This window comes from Triturus cristatus, chromosome 12, assembly GCF_964204655.1.
Source record: "Triturus cristatus chromosome 12, aTriCri1.1, whole genome shotgun sequence".
Classification (NCBI taxonomy): Eukaryota; Metazoa; Chordata; class Amphibia; order Caudata; family Salamandridae; genus Triturus; species Triturus cristatus.
This window is the reverse complement of record NC_140595.1, coordinates 664,323,510-664,343,377: the sequence shown is the minus strand read 5'-3', so window position 1 is coordinate 664,343,377 and position 19,868 is coordinate 664,323,510. Positions and strand designations below refer to the sequence as shown.

Here is a 19,868-nt window from a genome sequence, read left to right as displayed (position 1 = left end):
TCTCTCTCCGGTCCCCAATTTTACCCAATATGATCACTCCCCTTGTGGTGGACCTATAAGCCTCAAAACAAGTCATCACATCAATGACCACTGTGGAGTTCTCTTAAAAGTATAAAGCTGTCGCTTTATTGAGGCTCACCAGTACTTTTTCATTTGCAAGTCACCATGTGGTCATACTCCATTCTGTCCTCCCTCGCTTAGTCGGTGTTATTAGGGTAATGCACAGCGGTGAATGGACAGAGATGCCTCTTGCCTAAAAGTCTGTCTCAGTGAATCTGTGCAGTGTTGCTAGTGGTGTGAAGAAGTAATCTATCCTGGAGTGAGAGTTTATGCCCCGAGTAAAAGGAGTAGCTTTTATGCCTCCTATGCAGCGATCTCCACACGTCTCCCAAACACATGGCCGTCACAAAGGTCCCTAATTTCCCCCTTCTCAGGGCATCTGATTGGCAGAGGTCGTTCTGTCCATTTAGGGGTATATTATCAAGGTTAAAGTCCTCTCCTACTAGCACCATTGCAAGAGGGAGCTCCAGCAGAAAATCGCTCAAATGAGCCAGCATTTCAGTCTGCAAACCTGGAGGGATATATACATTAAGCAGGGCAACTGTCTCCCCCTCCCACCTATCCAGAAACATAGTATAGTATCCCCTATCATCAGAGGAGTTCTGCTGCACCTGAAATGCAACTGTTTTCCTTATCAGAATTGCAATTTCCCTCGATTCAGATGTGTACCCCAAGTGGCTAATCACCACATACCTCCCCAGGAAGCCACAGTTGGATCTTACCAAATGTGTTTCCTGAAGAAACACCACATCTGCAGCATATCACAATAGTGCCCTGTTCACCAGTCCCCACTTAATTTGGCTACTTAGTCCACTAACGATACATGTGAGTATTTTGAGTTAGTATATTTTACTGTCAATGTGTGCATCTCTGCCCATCATACTGGTCCCACTGGCTTGTTTAACATAATGCCTCCCCCTGAGCTGCATGGTCAGAGAACATTTTAAACAGCGAAACACCCACCCAATTCTCCTCCCCAAACATACCTTATCATACCGCAGTCTTCTAACGGCGTTTTCCCCAATGCACAATACATCTGTTGCACCAGAAAAACAAAATCTCAAAATACCATCGCATTTATAGTTAACCACAATATATGTGCATCTGATAAGGAAGGGAGCCACAGTGCAACCCATAAGCAAGAGCATAGCGCAGTTGGCCAGGATCATGTGAGCCTGTCAGAGCATGCCCACACCTGTCCGTGAAAGTAATCCAGACCTCTCCACCTTTCAGACAATCTCTTCAGAAGGCATCAGGGTAACCCTCAGCAGGGCTGCAGTCTCCTCCCTGCCATCCACATCATCACCTACCTCATTTGAGCTGTCTATCTGTTTGTCTCCAGACTTTCTCATATGTTGGTAGAGACCCATGTGCCGGTCTTCTGAATGTCTGCTACAAGCTGAGCCCTTTCACTCTTTGCTCAGTCCTTTGTCAGCGCTGTATGTGGGCGCTGTCATGGCTTTCAGTGGTTTCTACATTACTGGCATATCAGGCTTGCAAAGCCAATACAGTTTGTGGCTTGGGGTGACTGTGCTTTTCCAGCCATCCCCAGACCTCCTTCATAAAAAAGTGCGCTTCTCCCCCATCCATTATGCAGAGCTTTGCCAGGAAGAAGAGGGGCTAGAGGAGTTCCAATGTCCTAAATGTTGCTTAACTCCCTAAAAGGCTTCCTTTGAAGTTGTATAAGTCTGGTATAGTCCAAGTAGATATGGACGGTTGCATCCTCCACTGTCCGTGGGTAATGGGAACATGCAACCTGCAAAATGGCATCCCAATCTCAGAAATTTAGCATCATAGCCACCATGGCCCACGGCGGTGCTCCGGGTATCAGTGGCCTCCCCGGCACCCTGTGTTCCTTCTCCGCTGTGAACCATTTTGAGGTTTTGCTTTCCAGGGCCATCTATGAAAGCCACTCTTCCAGAAAGAGCCCCACACTGGGGCCCTCTACCCTCTCTAGTAGTCCCAAGAACCGGATGTTATGGCAGTGAGACCGTCCCTCTGCATCTTCCGCCCGTTCTAATAGCATAGTGATTACTTTTTCCAGGGTTCTGATACAGGTCAAGGTCTCCGTTACAGTAGGCCGCACCTGCACCTGCATGGACTCTGCAGTTAACACACTATCTGCCAATTTTACGTGATGTGCCCTGAGGAAGTTTACTTCCTGTGCCATGGTATCAATTTTAGATTCCAAGGCAGTTTTGGTGTCCTTTATTGCTGCGAGAATAGTGGCCGTGTGTGTCTCCAGTTTGCTGTCCATGACTATTTGCTATTGGACTTACAAACTAATAGACTTACAATGGAGATTGTTAAACAAACTGTACTGGCGAATCAACTAATGTTATCATGTTATGCTATTCAGCCATATTTAGTGTGTCTGGGATCTATGAGAGGATGCTTCTAACACGTTTCCGTCCGGGGGTCTTTCATAGATTGGTGAGCTTCCCTGCCACTAATGACTTGTCAAGAAAACTGAGCTTTTGCCCGTGTGATGACATATCGCAACAATCTACGCTACATGTCACCCTATTTTGTAAGTTTTATTTGTACCCAAGGAAACGGTTTTTAAAACTTGTTTTAAAAAAAAAATGGGATTGAGACAATGTCGTTCTGCATTCGTGGTGATGCAAATTTTAGTTGATGAGCTGGCTATTTTAGCTGTTGCTTCATATTTGAAAAACGTAATCAATTATAGAAAGTTTTATGACAGTCCATGATCTACGATTGTTCTTAATTACTAATGAAATTCTTTCTTTTGTAAATGTGTTCTTAATGATTGAACGTTTAGTATTGTGCTTTTATGATTTAGATACTAAATCGAATAAAGCTATTTTTGATTTGATTTGATTTGACTGGGGGAGTTGGGGCAGTCTTTGTCTAGGGGTGGTCTCGTCCAAATCATGGTGATGGTCCCTCCGTCCACCTCTACGGGCTCCACTGTTTGCACCACCTGAGGACTGACACAGTCATCCCACAAGTCTATATGTCTCCCCGGATTGGCAGAGAGGAGGAGGGGAACAGGAGTCCTCACCGAGTGCCATCACTGATGGGTTCTACCAAGCATCTTGCTGGGGAACTGCTGTACCTGGCTGCCCAGGCATCTCCCATTGCTGTACCCCAGGCGCAATCACCTTCCGTTACCCCTTCCAATGTCTTCAGGGCTGCCTTCAGGGAGGTAACACTCTCTGCTTGGCTTCCACTGCGTTATGCTTGCCCCTCATAGTGTTCAAATTGCATCTGGCCTTCCCCATCCATGACATAGAGCCTCGGGGGCTGTAGTCATTGCTCCCAGTGTGTGCGAAATGCAGGGCGTCTGTAGGCACTCCCTGTTGGCGTGAATCCAGGCTCTTTTATCCACTCCAATCACTCCCCTAGCTGCTATGCACTGGCAGGAACAGCTTTACTGAAGGGGATATCACCTTCACACTCTGGCAGGTCACCTACCCTTCCTCCTGTGGGCGGCTCCTTTCAGGGTTTTGTTGAAAATCATGGGGGGAGGCAGACTCAGGGGGGGGAGAGAGGCGTGCAACAGTGACCCTCCCCATGAGGCATCCAATGCCCTCGCTGGGCCTGTTGCCGGTGGGCCACGCAGCTCCTCACCCAGGCTCAGCCCTAGTCTTCAAAATGGTGGGTGCTCCTCTCACCACTCAAAGTAGGGGAGAGAGGAGTGAGGTCATGCTCCCCCTCACTGCACCTGCTTGCAGCAGGCTGCACAAACCCTCTGAGGCTTCGTGCGGGCTGGAAAAATGGTGGGTGCTCCTTTCCACACTCCAGGGGGGGAGGTGTGTGACCATACCCCTCTCCCATGATGCACGCGCTGCCCCCTCCCAATCGTCTCGTGGTGGGCGGCGCAACCCTCCTGTGCTCGATGTGGGTCGTCAAGATGGCAGGCATTCATTTTGCCTTAGTCGCACACACTTCCACGGCTCGCAGCCGCCCTCCGGGCCTTCTCTCAAAGCCATCACCGTGGAATGATAGGATCAAAGCCCCAGGCCAGAGGACTTTGGGACAGGGGGTAGGACATTCTGCCCACAGGCCACGGAGCTTGGCACTTAGGCAGCCATTTCCATGCCATGTCAAGACTTGCCTTGTTTGGCAGAATAGAATTAGAAGACATTTGCACAGCTGCTACACGGTCATCAGTACATTCTCTGACAAAACAATACTGCATGGACATTCAGATCAACAGGAAAGCAGAAGTGGGACAGATAGTACTGAAACAATGTTAGCAAACCCACTCTCTAAACAACCCAACTAACCCACATGAAGAAAAAATGGTCTGTAATCTATGCACAGCTTGTGAATCCAGAAAATATTCACACTGCAAAATGAAATGGTTACTTACTGGTAGGAGTAGTTTTGCAGCTTGAATAATTTTCTGGATTCACATGCAACCCACCCACTGTCCATTAGTAGAGGTGTATTTACAAACTCAACTGAAGAAAATACTGACAACGAGAGGAAGAAACAAGAATATGAAGATGGCAACAGCGTTGAAGGGTTTCCAGGGCATACGTCTGACAAGAGGAGGGGTGTAAACCCATATGGATGATGCCACCCACAAAAATAAAAAAATAAGAAAAAGAGGCTTCAAGGAGACTTTCTGTTTCTGGACCCAACCACTAGATGATGGAATAATGCAAAGCATGTGAATCCAGAAAATTCTTAAAGCTGAAAAACTGCTACTACTGGTAAGTAACCATTTCATAATCACTTATTAAGTGTAACAGTAATGTAATGGGTCTACCGCCTGGATTTCATACATTAAAGTTAAGTGATCATCATAGGTGAGAGTGTATGTGTGCAATGAAGGGTTGACAACAAAATCATGACATGGACAGTGAGTGAAGGTCAGGCCTTTTATACCTACAGCAGACATGTGAAGCGTATACGTTACAGTTTGTTAAATGATTGATACATTTGCCAACAGAACAGTAATAGCACTTAATTACCTTTATTTCCTCCTCAAGATGACAGTGCCAACTTCAGCAAGATTCTCTTTTATGGCAATGAGTTGGTGCTGCTCCTGTTTGACACCTTGCTCTTTAGCGTCATCGATTTGGGGGCTACAAATTTTGTGCTGGCTGCCATACTAACTTATATTATTCAAAAGGTAAGAGCTGAGATTTTCCAAAGATCTTTTTTCCCAGACACAATAGGAATCCCCCATTGTATGCATTAATACATATTTATTGGCGTTTCTGAGTTGTTGGATGAAAGAGCAGAAAATCGTACCTGTGGTTGGAATAGAGTCCTTAATTACAGGTGTGTTCTCGTATGCGGACAGAGAGCCTGCACTCGCTCTATTTTCTTTAGCATGAAAAATGGTGAGTTGTTTAACTGCTCGTGTCTATTGCCCAAGTTTTGGCACCATTCACATTGTCCTTAGTAGCAGCCAGATGAAGAAATTGACAAACTATTATGAAGGAAATAAAATATGAAGAATTTCAATTTTGTATTCTCTCCATCGCTCTAGACTAACACCTTCCCCAAATAGTCCTTCATCTCCATCTTTACTTCCACTTCAACTGATGTGTGTCCTCCCTCAGTATTGCCATCTATGATTGCTTTCACCATACCCTGTGCCTCTCACTCTTTTAATGTTTATTTTTGTCATTCTCCAAATTCCGCAATGCTGTATCCATCCCCTCACCACATATTTACTTTTAAAACCCTCTCTCTTTAATCAGATCTTTAATTCCTTCCTTTGTTCTCCTATTGTAGCCCGGTAATTCTATATTCCCTGACACTTTAACCCCCTCTCTCTTTCTGTTTATTTCTATACCATTCTCCACTCTTGCAACCCTCTGTAATACATGCAGTTTGAAATAGCTGAAATATAGGCATATCAGTAATCTGCAACATTCTCAACTTTTGGTCTCACAATCTTTACCATTGTATTGTCCATTCTCTACTTAACCACTTGGATGTTCAGAATTTCTTTCTAAATGGGTTTCTATATGTCCTATGTCTGACAGTTTTATCATGCTTTCCTAAATTTTGGTTAGTTTACAGAAATGAGAAGTGTTTGACAAATCATGAAATCATCGTGATGTTATTTCAGTCAGTGTCAAGAATTCCTGTCATGCGAGAGGAGGAAAACGGTAACCAGCCAAAACGGACTACATCTCCCAGGATGCTTAGCGGTTGAGAGGTTATGTAAACAGGAGAGCTGTTACATAACACAAGGAAAACACGCCCTTATGTAAACAGGAGAGCTGTTACATAACTCAAGGAAAACACGCCCTTATGTAAACAGGAGAGCTGTTACATAACTCAAGGAAAACACGCCCTATAAAGGGAGGAACCGGGAGGTACAACGCTGTCGGATATTGTGTTTACACCGACGTACCTGCTTCGTGAAGAGCAGTGTTCCGGAGTGGTGCTCCAGTAAGGCAAGAACGGAGGTAGGTCGAGTCGTTACTCCCTGGGCCGTGTCTTGTTCCATCGTCACCTGTGAAGGACCCGGAAGCTCTACCGGTCTACCATTGAGCTTCGCTTTTTTGACTCGGCTGAGTCAAAGCGCAGTGGCGCTTTTGCTGGTTGGAGTCGTAACTCCCAGCCCGACCAGAGATACAGGGACTGCCAGCTGTAACGCACACCAGGAGGTGTTTGCCGCGTTACAGACTCGGAAGTCCACAGGATCGATCGAGCGGCTGTTCTCGGTTCAGTCTTCTTGCTGTAGATTGGGGTATCGGTGACGCATCACCAGGAGGTGACTCCGCGTCCCGGTGCAGTCTGAGGAAGAGGTTGAGCGGCTGCTCCCTTCAGGTAGAGACCCCGGCTGGGTGTTTCCCTGACTCCTCGATTCTCCCCAACACTCTTCGTGCCCCTCACAGCCTACCGATTGGCATTGTTGGCCATTTCATTTCTGCCCTCTGTTGGCATACGCCGGGATCGGCGTGTATGCAGAGGACGGTTAGGACCATCCGTGCTGTGGGCTGGTAATGTACTTAGCCTGGAGGATTCCAGTGACTATAACTTTTGTTTATTCTTTGTAGTATTTTTGCCTTCATTAAAATAACTAACCCTTCACAAGTGGTTGCGTCCTCATTATCGTGTCTGTTAAACGATCCTGAGACGTTCAGGGCGTTACAGTCAGAGAGATTGCCTATATCTCCTTATCCATTAAAAGAAGACTTAAGTAGAAATACAATTTACTCATTACTTAAGATTCTAATTTTACTTAAGATTCTAATTATTTTAAAGCTTGACAGTGCCACAATTAAGTGGTCTAGGATGCTTAACCAACATCTGACCACAATGCACCAGTTGGAGGAGGGATACAATGTTAGCAAACGTTCAGCTTTTCACTGCTATGCTTCTTGGTGGTTGCAGGACAGGGAGTTGTAACAACCTAATGATCCATTATGACTGTGAAATAACTTTGCAACTTTGGCTCAATTAAGAGTGCCCTAATTTATCACTGCCTCTAAAAACAAGGGGCATTGCAAGCAAACACTAGCTTTGAAAAGTGCACAGGTTCCTAGATCAACAACAAATAACCTGTAAGTGGCCAGCTCATAGCATAGCTGAAGCAAGTACCACACCCAGTCACAAGTAAACATCAGCTGAGTGATGGCATTTTCACCAATTCCTCTGCTGCACCTACTTAGAGTATAAAGGATCAAAGGTTTGTTTTACCAAACCAGCATCGTTAACAAGCACTAATGTGCCACCAAAGCACAGTTTCCCATTTGCCAGAGGTATTCTTTGAAAGAATCCCCCTTTTCCAGATTCGCTAAATTCAACCCATTGGATTGCAACCAGTTACCATTGCTGTTTTTTTTTTAAGTTCCTCGGGGGTGCAACAGGAATGTGCACACCAACTACTTGTGCCCACAGAACACATTGATATTACAGACGGGACCACTGAAAACTTGCATGGTCCTTCTTCAATATGTATCATGCTGTGCATATTTAGCGCTGAAGTGATCCCCAAGAGAGCATGCACTCGTTTGCAAGGAGGGGTGGTCCCACCCAATTGAGGAGACCCTTTGCCTCTGTGTCCATGCCACGGCACAGGTGCAGAGGCAAAGAAGCTGTTGGGGATGGACTGACTGTGTGCCACATAGAGATGATGTACAGTGACTGCACACCCAAGGGTGCCCCTTGAAAGGGATAGGTGCCCCCCCCCCCCAGGCATCCCTCTGGAGGTGGGTGCATCGACTCGCTATACCCACCTGCAGATACTCTGCATCCCTTTGGAAAGCAGGGGAGTAGTTATAAACAGCTGGTTCATATTTGATATATGCACTGTTCCAAGTGCAGGTTAGTTCCTGCACATCTTGTGATATGGCTCACTGTCTCACTCTGCACATGGCACAGACTTATGTGCACAGTGGCACAAAGAAATACAGTGTACCCTATTTCTAAAACAGCCCCTTAAGTCAGTCTCCATATGTTTGAGCTGCCAATGACTGCTGTGGAATTACATGTTTATTGCAGTTTTTTACTAGTAAGTTAGATGTTTGTTATTTTGAGTTTAGATTAAAAGGGCCCACCAGGACCATAAGTGGAAGAGTAGATACATTTGGTGAAACCCCTAGCAAGGACAACTTGTCCAGGCATGTTTAAATACCAACTAGTGCAATGTGTTCACCACAAATAATCAAATAATATTTATTTTTCTATGTATAAAAAATAAATTCTTCTCGATTATTTGAACTTCATTCTTCCTGGTCTTTTAATTCTTTATAACATGTGAAATTGTAATTAAAAATTGTCAGTAATAAAAGAAAGTGGTTTTCTTGCATGAAGTTCTATAACTTCTGATTCACACTTTTTGTTTCTTTTTCTTTATTTGCGGATTTTGCCTAGGTCGTAGCCATACTATGCAGCACGATTGCAAGAACAAACCTCTCCAAGCAGACAATGGTCGAACAGCAATTTCTCATCTAGCAAGAAAGGCATACTTGCAACTACCAAAGTAACATCAACAACAGCAGGTGATTACCTGAGAACAATGGGACCGAGCAGTACCCTAGTGCCACATAGAGTGTACTCCCCTTAAACAATAGATAGGGGAATGACATCTTTATTTTTATATTAATTTATATTTTTATATTGTAATCTTATCTGCAATCCAAAAACGCACTATTCAGCCACTATGGAAAACCATGCCCCTTGGATGTTCCAATAGCTCCTGAGAATTTTGAGTTGCATAAGGCAACTTGGAGGCAGTAGAGTCATTACACCTCATTTCCATGGTACAAAGACATGGATCAAAATGTATCGGTAATGCTGAAACAGACTGTATAAACGCTTAGAAGAGTAAAATAAACAGCATTCATTGGGGAAGGCAAACTCCTGGACCACTCTTACTCGACCACATTTTCAGTCACCATACCATCTGCCGTACTGCACGCTGAAAGATTGAAAAGATCAGATTTCTTCACTGATGCCTATGAATGAACTCTTTTATAAATCAAGGCTTTCATGATTTTTGAGGTTGATTCCTTTGTGTCCCTTCTTGGCACATGTCTTTCTTGATAAAGTTTTGCCTAGATGCATACCTGAATCGACTACCACTTCACTACCAGAGTTCATCACAAACACAGACTGGTCTAGAACCCCTGACAAAAAAGATAATATGCCAGCACTAATCAGTTGTTTTTGGAAATATTGTGTCAAGTTGGATCTTTTGACCTCACAATCTATCCACTACCTTCTGCAGAAGAATTGAAAAGTTGCTTTTGTATTTTCACTCGTCTTGGCAAAAGTGCTGACAGAAACAGGATTATGAGATAACCACTGCACATTTTGCCATTGAGACAAGGTAAGCCGAAGCAAGGCTTGGATCAGTGGCTGTGGGGTTCTTTGATCTACTGTTGAAGAACCTTCCAAATTTCCATGTAGTCTCTGTATGACTTATCAATGTTTTCAGTGTGATCAGAGCAAAAACACTTTACAAAAAATCGACACATGATGATCAGTGCTTAATTGAAGTCTTTGGCTGCAGGTGTGCCCCCCTGCACTGATTTGTAGCAACCAGGATCTATTTTTCATTAGAGTTAGGCCCAGAACAAGACAGAGAAAGACTTTAAGGAGGAGTAAGAGAATGACAGGAAGACAGTATCAAACAAATATGGTTTTCTCTTTGTCCAATACTATATAACACTAATAAACATTTTTAAAAAGTAAAAATTAATTATACAATTATTCCAAAAAGATTATTTCATAAATCCTCAATAACAATAAAAGTAACTCTGGTGGAAGTGTTAAAGATTCCAGACTCTCCCTAGTGGGCAAATATATGCTACAATGTTGGTTTTCTCTTAGTGTTTTCTTATTTTATTTTTTATTGTTGAGTTCCAAATTCATTACAATATACATTTGGCATTCTGATATAACAGTATTGAATATTACCAGCCAGATTAACCTGCTTGTACAAGTTTATCAATCAGCAAATTAAATATAATTTTGAATCTCCAACCAAAGTGGCAGTAACCATGTCAATATTGATTGTTTGAGAGTTGGAGGACCTCGTCATAAATAGGATCAGCTGAAACAGTCTAAATATATGTGCTGGTGGGGCGTGGCCAAGATGGCGGGGTGAGCGGACGCTTCCTCCCGTAGCTCCTCCGGCCCGGCCAAGCTAGAGCCCTTTTCTTATGCTTTTCTCCCCCCGCTGAGGCTCAGCGCGGGAGAGGAGCGTGGCGGAGCATCAGGGGTGCACATTGGTGCTGTTTTGGTTCGGATCGCCTCGGGGGAACCCCCCCAAAAGTTCGATCGCGAGCAAGGCACGACGACGGCGAGCCCGAGGGGCGGAGCGCACTGGAGAGCTGTCCGGGCGCCTCGGTTGGGCCTGGTGCTGAAAGTTGCGATCTGGAGGGGATCTGGCCCGCCGTTCGACGGTGACTGACGGAGCCTTGCGAGAAGGGACCCGACGGTGTGGAAGGCTTGAGACGGGTGCCCCGGCACTCAGACTGGTGACGGCGACGCCTCGCACTGCGGAGGCCCTAACCCCTAGCCGAGGTCCAGCGGACTCCCTGATGGGGTTGGACCATCTGGGCCCCTGTGCGTGACAGACGGGGGCCGGTGGTGGAACTTATTTTACTGTGGGGTGCTTCGGGGGCCCCGGTGGTGTCGTCGGGCCTGGTCGTTTTGGCCTGCTCCGCCCGGCCGCCATTTTGTCCCCGAAGGAGCAGTGGTGGCAGCCTTCGCCGGAGTCCTAGCTGCTGGATGCAAGCGACCCCCGCTGCTGCTGGGCTGACTACCGGAGGGATGAGCTGATGAGACCCCTCCGCTGCGGCCCCCTTGGTTGTCTCACACGAGCTCTTGCGGCTGACGGTGACCGGACTGGGCCGCCATTTTGTCACCTGTGACGCAGCGACTTCACTCGTGGGGGATACCCAGGTCGAGTGCTGGCCGGCGGCTTAGCATCCCTGGTGACCGACTGCGGAGCTAGCGATGTCTGGAAGAGGAGGCCCGAAGAAAGGGGACCGTACCCTGCCGGACATGCTTGGCAGGGCCCAGCACTTGCGGGACAGGGCGCAGCCCTCGCCGGGGCCCTCCCGGGCTCCGGCGGATGTGACTGGAGGGGAGCCACCCGTCACGAGGGCCTTTATGGAGGAACTGTTTAGCTCCCTCAGGGAGGACACTGAAGCGGGAGGTGGCCAGCGAGGTCCGAGAAGTGCGCAGGGAAGTGGGGGGCCTTGGCGAGCGTGTGGAAGCGGTGGAGACGGAGGGCCAACAGCGAGCGGAGGAGATGGTCCACCTCCAGCAGGACGTTCTTCGCCTCCGGGAACAGTGTGTGGAGCTCCAGGCCCACTCTGAGGACCTTGAGAACAGATCTCGGAGGAACAATATCCGAGTGCGTGGCGTGCCGACTGCGGACGAGGGGTCCGATCTGGGGAGCTACCTGCGGGCCCTGTTCCGAGAGATCCTGGGGGAAGCTGCGGACTTTCCCATCAGCATTGACAGGGCGCATAGGGTTGGCCGGCAGCGCCAGTCATCGGCACCTCCACCGGACATTCTGGCCTTCCTGCCCGACTTTCCACTAAAGGAACGCATTATGGCGGAAGCCCGCAGGAAACAGCCCCTGACTTTCCGGGATCGGCCGGTGGCGCTTTACCAGGACCTCTCCGCCATCACTCTGCAGAAACGCAGGTCCTTTAGGATTGCCACTGACTTTCTGCGCGAGCATGAGACGCCGTACTCTTGGGGTCACCCCTTCCGCCTGATTTTCCGGTGGAACGGAGTGTTACACCAGCTACGCTCCTTGCAAGACATTTGTGGTGTCCTGGGGCTCACGGCGGCGGAGGAGGAGGGAGCTACGCCGTCGTGGAGGTCCTCGGAGAGACGGAATCGGCGGAGGTCAACGAGGCGGCGCTCAGCGACCAGTGTGGGGCGCCCGGACTCCCCTACCATCAGAGCGGACATGGCCGACGCCCTGAGGGCGGCGGCCGGGGACTCGACCGGCTCCTCTAGCGTGGCCTTGACGGCCTAACACACTCTCCGGGGGGAGATGTCTTTAGCTTCTTTACATGCTTGGTTCGGGGCGGGGGGGTTGGGGGGGAGCGGTTGGAGGTGAGTGGCTGGACGTCCACTTCGCTCTTTTCTACGGACTTGCCCGTTTTGGGGCTTGACTGAGACTATGGGGTGTTTGAGTTTGTGGGTGGCTAGTTGCCAGGGTTGTGTTTTGGGTGGGGGAGGGGGTTGTTTTGGGGTTGGGAAGGTCCCGTCCGATGTTGTCTGTGCCCGCTTTGTTTTGGCCTGTCCTGCGCTGCGGCCCCGCGCGCTCCACCCGCTGACTCCCTGCCCATTGCATGGCGCTCCCAACCCCCGCGAGGAATGCCGGGCCTAAAGGTAGTGACCCTTAATGTTCAGGGTCTGAACAACCCGGTGAAGCGCAGAGCGATCCTGTCGCTGCTGGAGGGGAGGCAGGCGGACATTTGCCTTTTGCAGGAGACACACTTATTGCCCCGAGATTGCCACAGGATGCGCTCTGCTAAGTTCCCTACCCAGTTCTTTTCCTCGGCAGCGAACAAGACGGCGGGGGTAGCCATTCTCCTAGCGAGCTCCTTTCGGGGGGAGGTATTGCATAAGTGTGCTGAACAGAAGGGGAGGCTCCTTGCGTATCGCATGCGCCTGGGAGGCATAGCATTTACGGTCGGCTCCGTTTATAGCCCAAATGAGCACCAAGAGCGCTTCCTAGATTCCGCGCTGGTGGATGTCACTGCTTCCCCTGACCGCCACATTATCTTGGGGGGAGACCTCAACATTGTCTTTGACTCTGTGATGGACAGATCGGCGCAGCGCTTCCCGCAGACGGGGGAACTGTCCCAGGCTGGGAGGGCCCGGATTTCGGAAATGGATTTGCATGACCTCTGGCGCTCCATGCACCCCACGGATAGGGACTACTCTTACTTCTCGCACGTACACCGAACCTACTCACGGCTGGACTACCTCCCGGTGAGTGGACCGATGCGTACCGCTGCCACGGCGGCGGACATCGGGGTCCTGACCCTGTCTGACCACTCCCCAGTCACCGGCGTTTTCCAGTGGCCGGCGGCCTCCCCCTCTCGGGGGGTGTGGCGCCTCCGGGATACACTTCTACACAAAAAGTCGGTGGTGCAACGCATCGGGGAGGTCATGCAGGACTATCTCACCCACAATAGCAACACTGACACCTCGCAGGCGACACAGTGGGCGGCATTGAAGGCCGTCCTCCGGGGGGAATTCATCTCTATCTCTGCAGCTGAGAATAAGGAGCGGCAACTGAAGAGGGATGAGCTGACAGCTCAAGTCCGGGAGCTTGAGCAGGTCCACCGCCGTACGGGGGCGCCGAGGGTGTGGAGGCAGTTGAAGGCAGGGCGGAGTACGCCGCCCTACGCTTGAAACATGCCTACTACACTGGGGGGGACAGATGTGGCAAGCTCCTAGCACACCGGCTCCGGGTCGCGCAACAGCGCAGCGTTGTGAAAGAATTGGTGGGCGCGGACGGGGGGGTTGTCTCCGGGGACGCGGGGGTAGCGGAGTCTTTCCGCGGCTTCTACGAGGCGCTGTATGCTGAGGAGCCCTCCTCGCCACGGGATGCCGACGGCTATTTGGAGTCGGTGACCCTCCCGGTACTGGATCCGGCTCAGGCTGACCACCTGGAGCGGGACATCCATGTGGAGGAAGTGATTTCAGCTATTGCGCGGCTGAAACATGGCAAGGCCCCGGGCCCGGACGGGTACACGTCGCTATTTTACAAGACTTTTTGCACGGCCGTGGCCCCTGTCCTTACTCGGCTATTTAACTCTTTCTCCGAACCGGGAGCCATCCCTCCGGATCTCCTGAGGGCGACGGTCGCGGTAATCCCGAAACCTGGGAAGGACCGGGCCCTCTGCGGCTCGTACCGACCCATCTCGCTTTTAAATGTCGACCTCAAGTTGTACACGGGGATTCTCGCGTCCAGGCTGGGTCCACACCTCCCCGACTTGGTGGAGGCGGACCAGGCTGGTTTTGTGCCCGGCAGGCAGACGGTTGACAACACCAAGAGGGTGACGCATGTTCTGGAGAAGGCCTCAAGGATCTCAGGGGAGCGGATGTTGCTGTCCGTTGATGCGGAGAAGGCCTTCGACAGAGTTCACTGGCCGTATCTTGAGCTGGTCCTCAAGAAACTGGGGATCGGCGATAAGTTCCGCACCATGGTATTTAACTGCTATAAGCATCCTTCAGCGTCGGTGCGGGTCAACGGGTGCAGCTCCGGTGGCTTTGCCGTCGAGCGCGGCACGCGGCAGGGCTGCCCTCTTTCGCCGCTCTTGTTTGCCCTCTATATGGAGCCGTTTGCTCAGAGGATTCGTATTAATCCGGATGCTGTCGGGGTCCGGATGGGCCAGTATGTCCACACCGTCAGTCTCTACGCGGATGATGTCCTGCTGACTTTGGACGACCCTAGGAGGTCGCTGCGTGCTTGCCTCCGAGAGCTGGACGCCTTTGCGGGGGTGGCCGGCTTCAAAATGAATATGAGCAAGTCGATGGCATTAGACGTGTCCCTGGCTGCGGAAACCAGGAGGGATCTTCAGCGGCTCTTCCCCATGCAGTGGTCCTCGTCCACGGTGCCGTATCTGGGGATTCTGCTGGCGCCTACATTACCGGAGATGGTTACGGCCAATTATGCCTCCCTCAGCAGGAAGATCAAGGACGAGCTTGGCCGCTGGAACAAAGGCCTGCTGTCCTGGCTGGGGCGAATCGCGGCGGTCAAGATGACGGTGTTGCCCCAGATACTATATCTTTTCCGGGCCCTTCCGCTCCAACCCCCGGTGGGCTGGATACGACAAATGCAGGCCGACATCTCCCGCTTTGTCTGGCAGGGCCGCAGGCCACGCATGAAGAGGGTCCTCTCCACGCTTGCTCCGGAAGCGGGGGGTCTCGGCATTCCGGACCTCCGTAAGTACTTTCAGGCGGCACAGCTCCGCTATCTGGTGGAGTGGAGCAGGTGGGAGTCCGACAAACATTGGCTCTTCCAAGACCAGGCAGTGGCGGGCCGCACCTTACAAGAGGTTCCATTCCTGCGCCGCGCGCATCGCCCCCCTAACCTTTACGCTTCCTTTGTTACGCGGCTCCCCCTGCGTGTGTGGGACGCGGTCTGTGAGGCCCAGGGCCTTACCACCTTCCCTTCGCCGCTCACGCCCATTGCGGGCAACCCGGACTTCTCCCCGGGGATGGAGACGGGGGTTTTCTCCCACTGGGTGCAGGCGGGCTGCAGGGCACTCTTCCAGATCTATGGCCCGGAAGGAGTGGTTCCTTTTCAGCAACTCCGCCAGGAGTTCGGCCTGACGGAGCTGGACAGATTGCGCTACATGCAAGTTCGGCATTGGGCCCTCCAGCCCCAGGTGCGTGCCACCGCCGCCCGTCCAATTACACCGTATGAGAGGTGGTTGGCTACTCGGACCTCCGACGCTAAACTGATCACCGATCTGTACAAATACCTACAACCCCCGCCGTTTCACTATTACAACCCGGGGAGGGAGCGTTGGCACAGGGAATTGGGTAGGACACTCAGCCACAAGGAATGGGACAAAATTGCGTATCGGGCGCGGCACTCTGCATATCACACGGGCCTTACGGAGACCTTTACTAAGGTGTCCACATACTGGTACTACACCCCGGAGAGACTGTATGAAATGCACAAACACACTGACAGGGGGTGCTGGCGGAGCTGCGGGCAGGAAGGTACCCTTACACACATTCTTTGGGATTGCCCAGTGCTGACCGCCTACTGGAAGGAAGTCTTGGACGAGGTGGATAAGCACTTTGGGATAGAGCTGCCGCGACTCCCGGCGTATGTCCTGTTGGGCCTCCCCAATGACCTAATGTACCCACTGAAGTCCCGTAGGGGTAGGCAGATCGCAATCGCGCTGGGGTCTGCGGTTCAGAACATTCTAATCCACTGGCACACAACCACCGTCCCCTCCATCACCGGTTGGTTGCATAGGCTCTGGCATGTGCTGGGGATGGAGAAGTTGTCGCTTACGGTTGCGGGGGAGATAGACCAATTTGAAGAGCTATGGCAACCCTTTCTAGCGCTGCTGTCCACTGAGTTCCGGGAGCTCACCTGCCCGAGGTATCTTAGGCTTCTCAGGCTGACGCCGCCGGTGACCCCGGCGGACTAGCTTACAAGTGAGACGGGGACCCCCGGGGAGGGGGGGGGGGTGCGGGGCTTCCTGGTTAGGATTACTCTGATGCGGGACCATAGGACGGGGGGGGGGGGGGGAGTGTTGTTGTTTCGTTACTGGGAGGATGGGGGATGGGAGGGGGGGGATTGCGTTCTGTTGAGGTGTTGATGGGGGGGGTTTTATTGCTTAGATTTGGGGTGTCGGATACGCGTGCGGGGATTCCACAGCTTGTACTTCTAGCTTTCATTTACTGTGTTTTTCCCCCTGACCCACCGCGCTACCTATTGCCAACCCTCTGGAGTTGCACCCCTTTTCCTTGACTGTATTCCATGTATCTTGCCCTCCTATCCCCCTCCCCCATGGTTTGTTTTGTCTCAATAAAAACGTTTTAAACATAAATATATGTGCTAATGACAAGTAATACCGCAGTTTGACAACTGGGGGGCTGAAAAATAATTCTATTTCATTCCAGTCCAAAACATTTCCTGAGTGTTTACACTACTATAAGTGTCTGTGCTGCAAACATCAAGATGGTTAACAAGATTGTATAAACTAATGTTATACGTTTTTTCATTCACACTCATGTCTGTAGAAATATTAAACAAAAAGAAAGTGTATTTTTAAAAAAAAATGGTTCCAAAACAGCAACATAGAGATTGTTAGTTGTACAACCTGCTAATCACTATTGTGGTATTTCTCAAAATGTGTGGCCACCGGGTTATGTCTTGTATGCTAGTGATAGTTCGGATGTACTCTAATACCCATTTTTTACATTTAGTGCTATCAATGCATTGTTTCTTTTATAGGCTTATTGGTACATATACTACAAACTTAGATTATCATGTGATATAATTGAGTATTGGATCTGGGTGTTTTTGACAATAAGGAGTAGTGCAATAAATCATATTGAGCTATGATTAGAAGTCTTACATTTGTCGCATTTGTTCTTCTGTACACCAAACTGTTTTTTTCTGAATCAGCCTTATGTGACATCTAACTAAAGTATCCCTGATAATATAAATACATTTTTAATTTGTTTTCATTATGATATATATATGTATATATATATATTACCTACTGGCGGTCGCCAGTAGGTAGTTATAGTTAGGACCCCTTTTCCATAGGAAATCCGCAACATTCTATTTTGAATAACTTTGGCGCCGGTCGACGAATACTCGCGAATTTTTCAAAATAGGTGGGGCGCTATGCTCCGCTCCTACCCTGAAAGTCTCGGGGGGATTCGTCAAGCAGGGGCTGAGATAAAAGGGGGGTCCCAAAACGCGTTTTTCCCATGCATTTTTCCATAGGACCTTTAGACAGGGCTACAGCCCGAACGGCTGAACAGATTTACTTGAAATTTGGCAGAGAGGTAGTCCTCAGGTCAAGGAAGTGCCTTTTGTAGGTTTGGTGTTAATCTGTTCGGTAGAATCTGAGAAAATAGCCTTTAAATCAATATATATATCTGAGCCAGCTTACGGTGCGCTTACGGTACGCTTACCGTACGCGTACGGTGGCGTGCGCGAGCGCGATTCTGATTGGCTCTTAGATCTTAGTAAACATTTGAATCGGCCGAAACCAGGAAGCGGCGTCCGCCATTTTGTCTCTCGCACTGAGAGTGTTTTTTAAAATATGAAGCCCAAAAACATGTAAAGGGCCTGTTTTGACAACTCCCACCCACATAGCCATGTTGAGGGAGTCCCCAAAGATCCCCCAAGAGCAAAAACGGAATTTTTATTTTTTCGGCAATTTCGCCGATTACGCCTACCGTACGCGTACGGTAAAAAAATTGAAATAAAAAAAACACTATCCACACTCACCCCACCCTCTGTGCTTTTGTTGGCCGCAGGCCACCAAATGTACAGGGTCTATTACCTAAGTTAAAAACTAAATATTGTAAACATGGAATTATAAACTAGAAATAAAAAAAAACACTATCCCCACTCACCCCACCCCCTGTGCTTTTGGTGGCCGAAGGCCACCAAATGTTCAGTGCTTATTTGAGGTGTTAAAAACCGTGCACGGAACGAACTGCGTTAAGTGGGCGCGCACGCCACGAATGGCGTAAAGTAACTTAGCATTTAAAAAACCGTACAAATTCACTGAAAAAACCATAGGTTTCACACACGTTATAGTTAGGAATTAGCATTTAAAAAACCTTGCAAATTCACTGAAAAAACCATAGGTTTCACACATGTTATAGTTAGCGGAAATTTTACTGATAAAAAAACCAGTGAAATTGCCCCGTTATAGTTAGTGCTGGCAACTATAACTCACGCGACCGCAATCTTCTGCTGATGACATATGTGTCTTTATGAAAAAAAAATATTTGTAATATATGTATAGCTAAAAATGTATGGAAGAAGACATGGGCAAATAAGTGTCTAAATACAGTATTAGCATCAGCAGAGGATTGCGGTCGCGTGAGTTATAGTTGCCAGCACTAACTATAACGGGGCAATTTCACTGGTTTTTTATCAGTAAAATTTCCGCTAACTATAACATGTGTGAAACCTATGGTTTTTTCAGTGAATATATATATATATATATATATATATACACACACATAGACAACTTGATATTTTTATTGTGAAAGTATTTTATGTAAAATGTTTTGTTAAAATATAAAAAATAATTTTTTAATTAATCAAATATTTTATATGGAATGTATTAAGCATGATACATGTTATTAATTTGAAGATATTTATTGTTTAATTGATTTTGTAAGAAACATTTTATTTGCAATTGTAAAACTATATATCATTAAATTAATACACAATTAAACTTTGTAATATTTTTCTGTACTATATATTTGAATTAAAGTCAATGATTTTGATTTAGATATTTTTTGTGGATCTATATTTGTGCAGTCAATATTCTGACATTCAGCACTTTCATCTAAGTAACTAATAAGCAATGGGTTCTATATTAGCAACTCCTCTTGTTTCATTGTTCTTAGTGGATCTAACTCAACATATACTCATTCTCTTGGAAAATGTAGGTGCCGTTTAAGCACTTTATGCTGGGTTAATGATTTGGAATTACTGGATCTCAATCCATTGGAAATACAGAGCTGCATCACAGCTTTGAGTAATTTTTGTGTAATTAATAATCTTATAATTTATTTTGCCAAAACAAAGGTCTTAGTATTTAGAAGAAAAACCTACACATTCTTGGTGGTATTATGGAAACAAATTGCTGATAATG

At 48.4% G+C, this 19,868-nt stretch overlaps 1 protein-coding gene across 2 annotated transcripts in view; it reads left to right on the top strand.

Moving 5' to 3' along the window:
• The window catches only part of LOC146780066 (meckelin-like), a 400,358-nt gene extending 390,155 nt beyond the window's left edge, over positions 1-10,203 (top strand). The window contains exons 27-28 of one of the 2 annotated variants that reach the window (XM_085637891.1): positions 5,028-5,170; positions 8,878-10,203. In XM_085637891.1, coding sequence (XP_085494017.1) covers positions 5,028-5,170; positions 8,878-8,958 — 224 coding nt within the window. In that variant the 3' untranslated portion in view covers positions 8,959-10,203. The remainder of the gene's footprint in view (positions 1-5,027; positions 5,171-8,877) is intronic. The other variant, XM_085637890.1, reaches the window with a different exon arrangement.
• Positions 10,204-19,868: the final 9,665 nt, after the last annotated feature.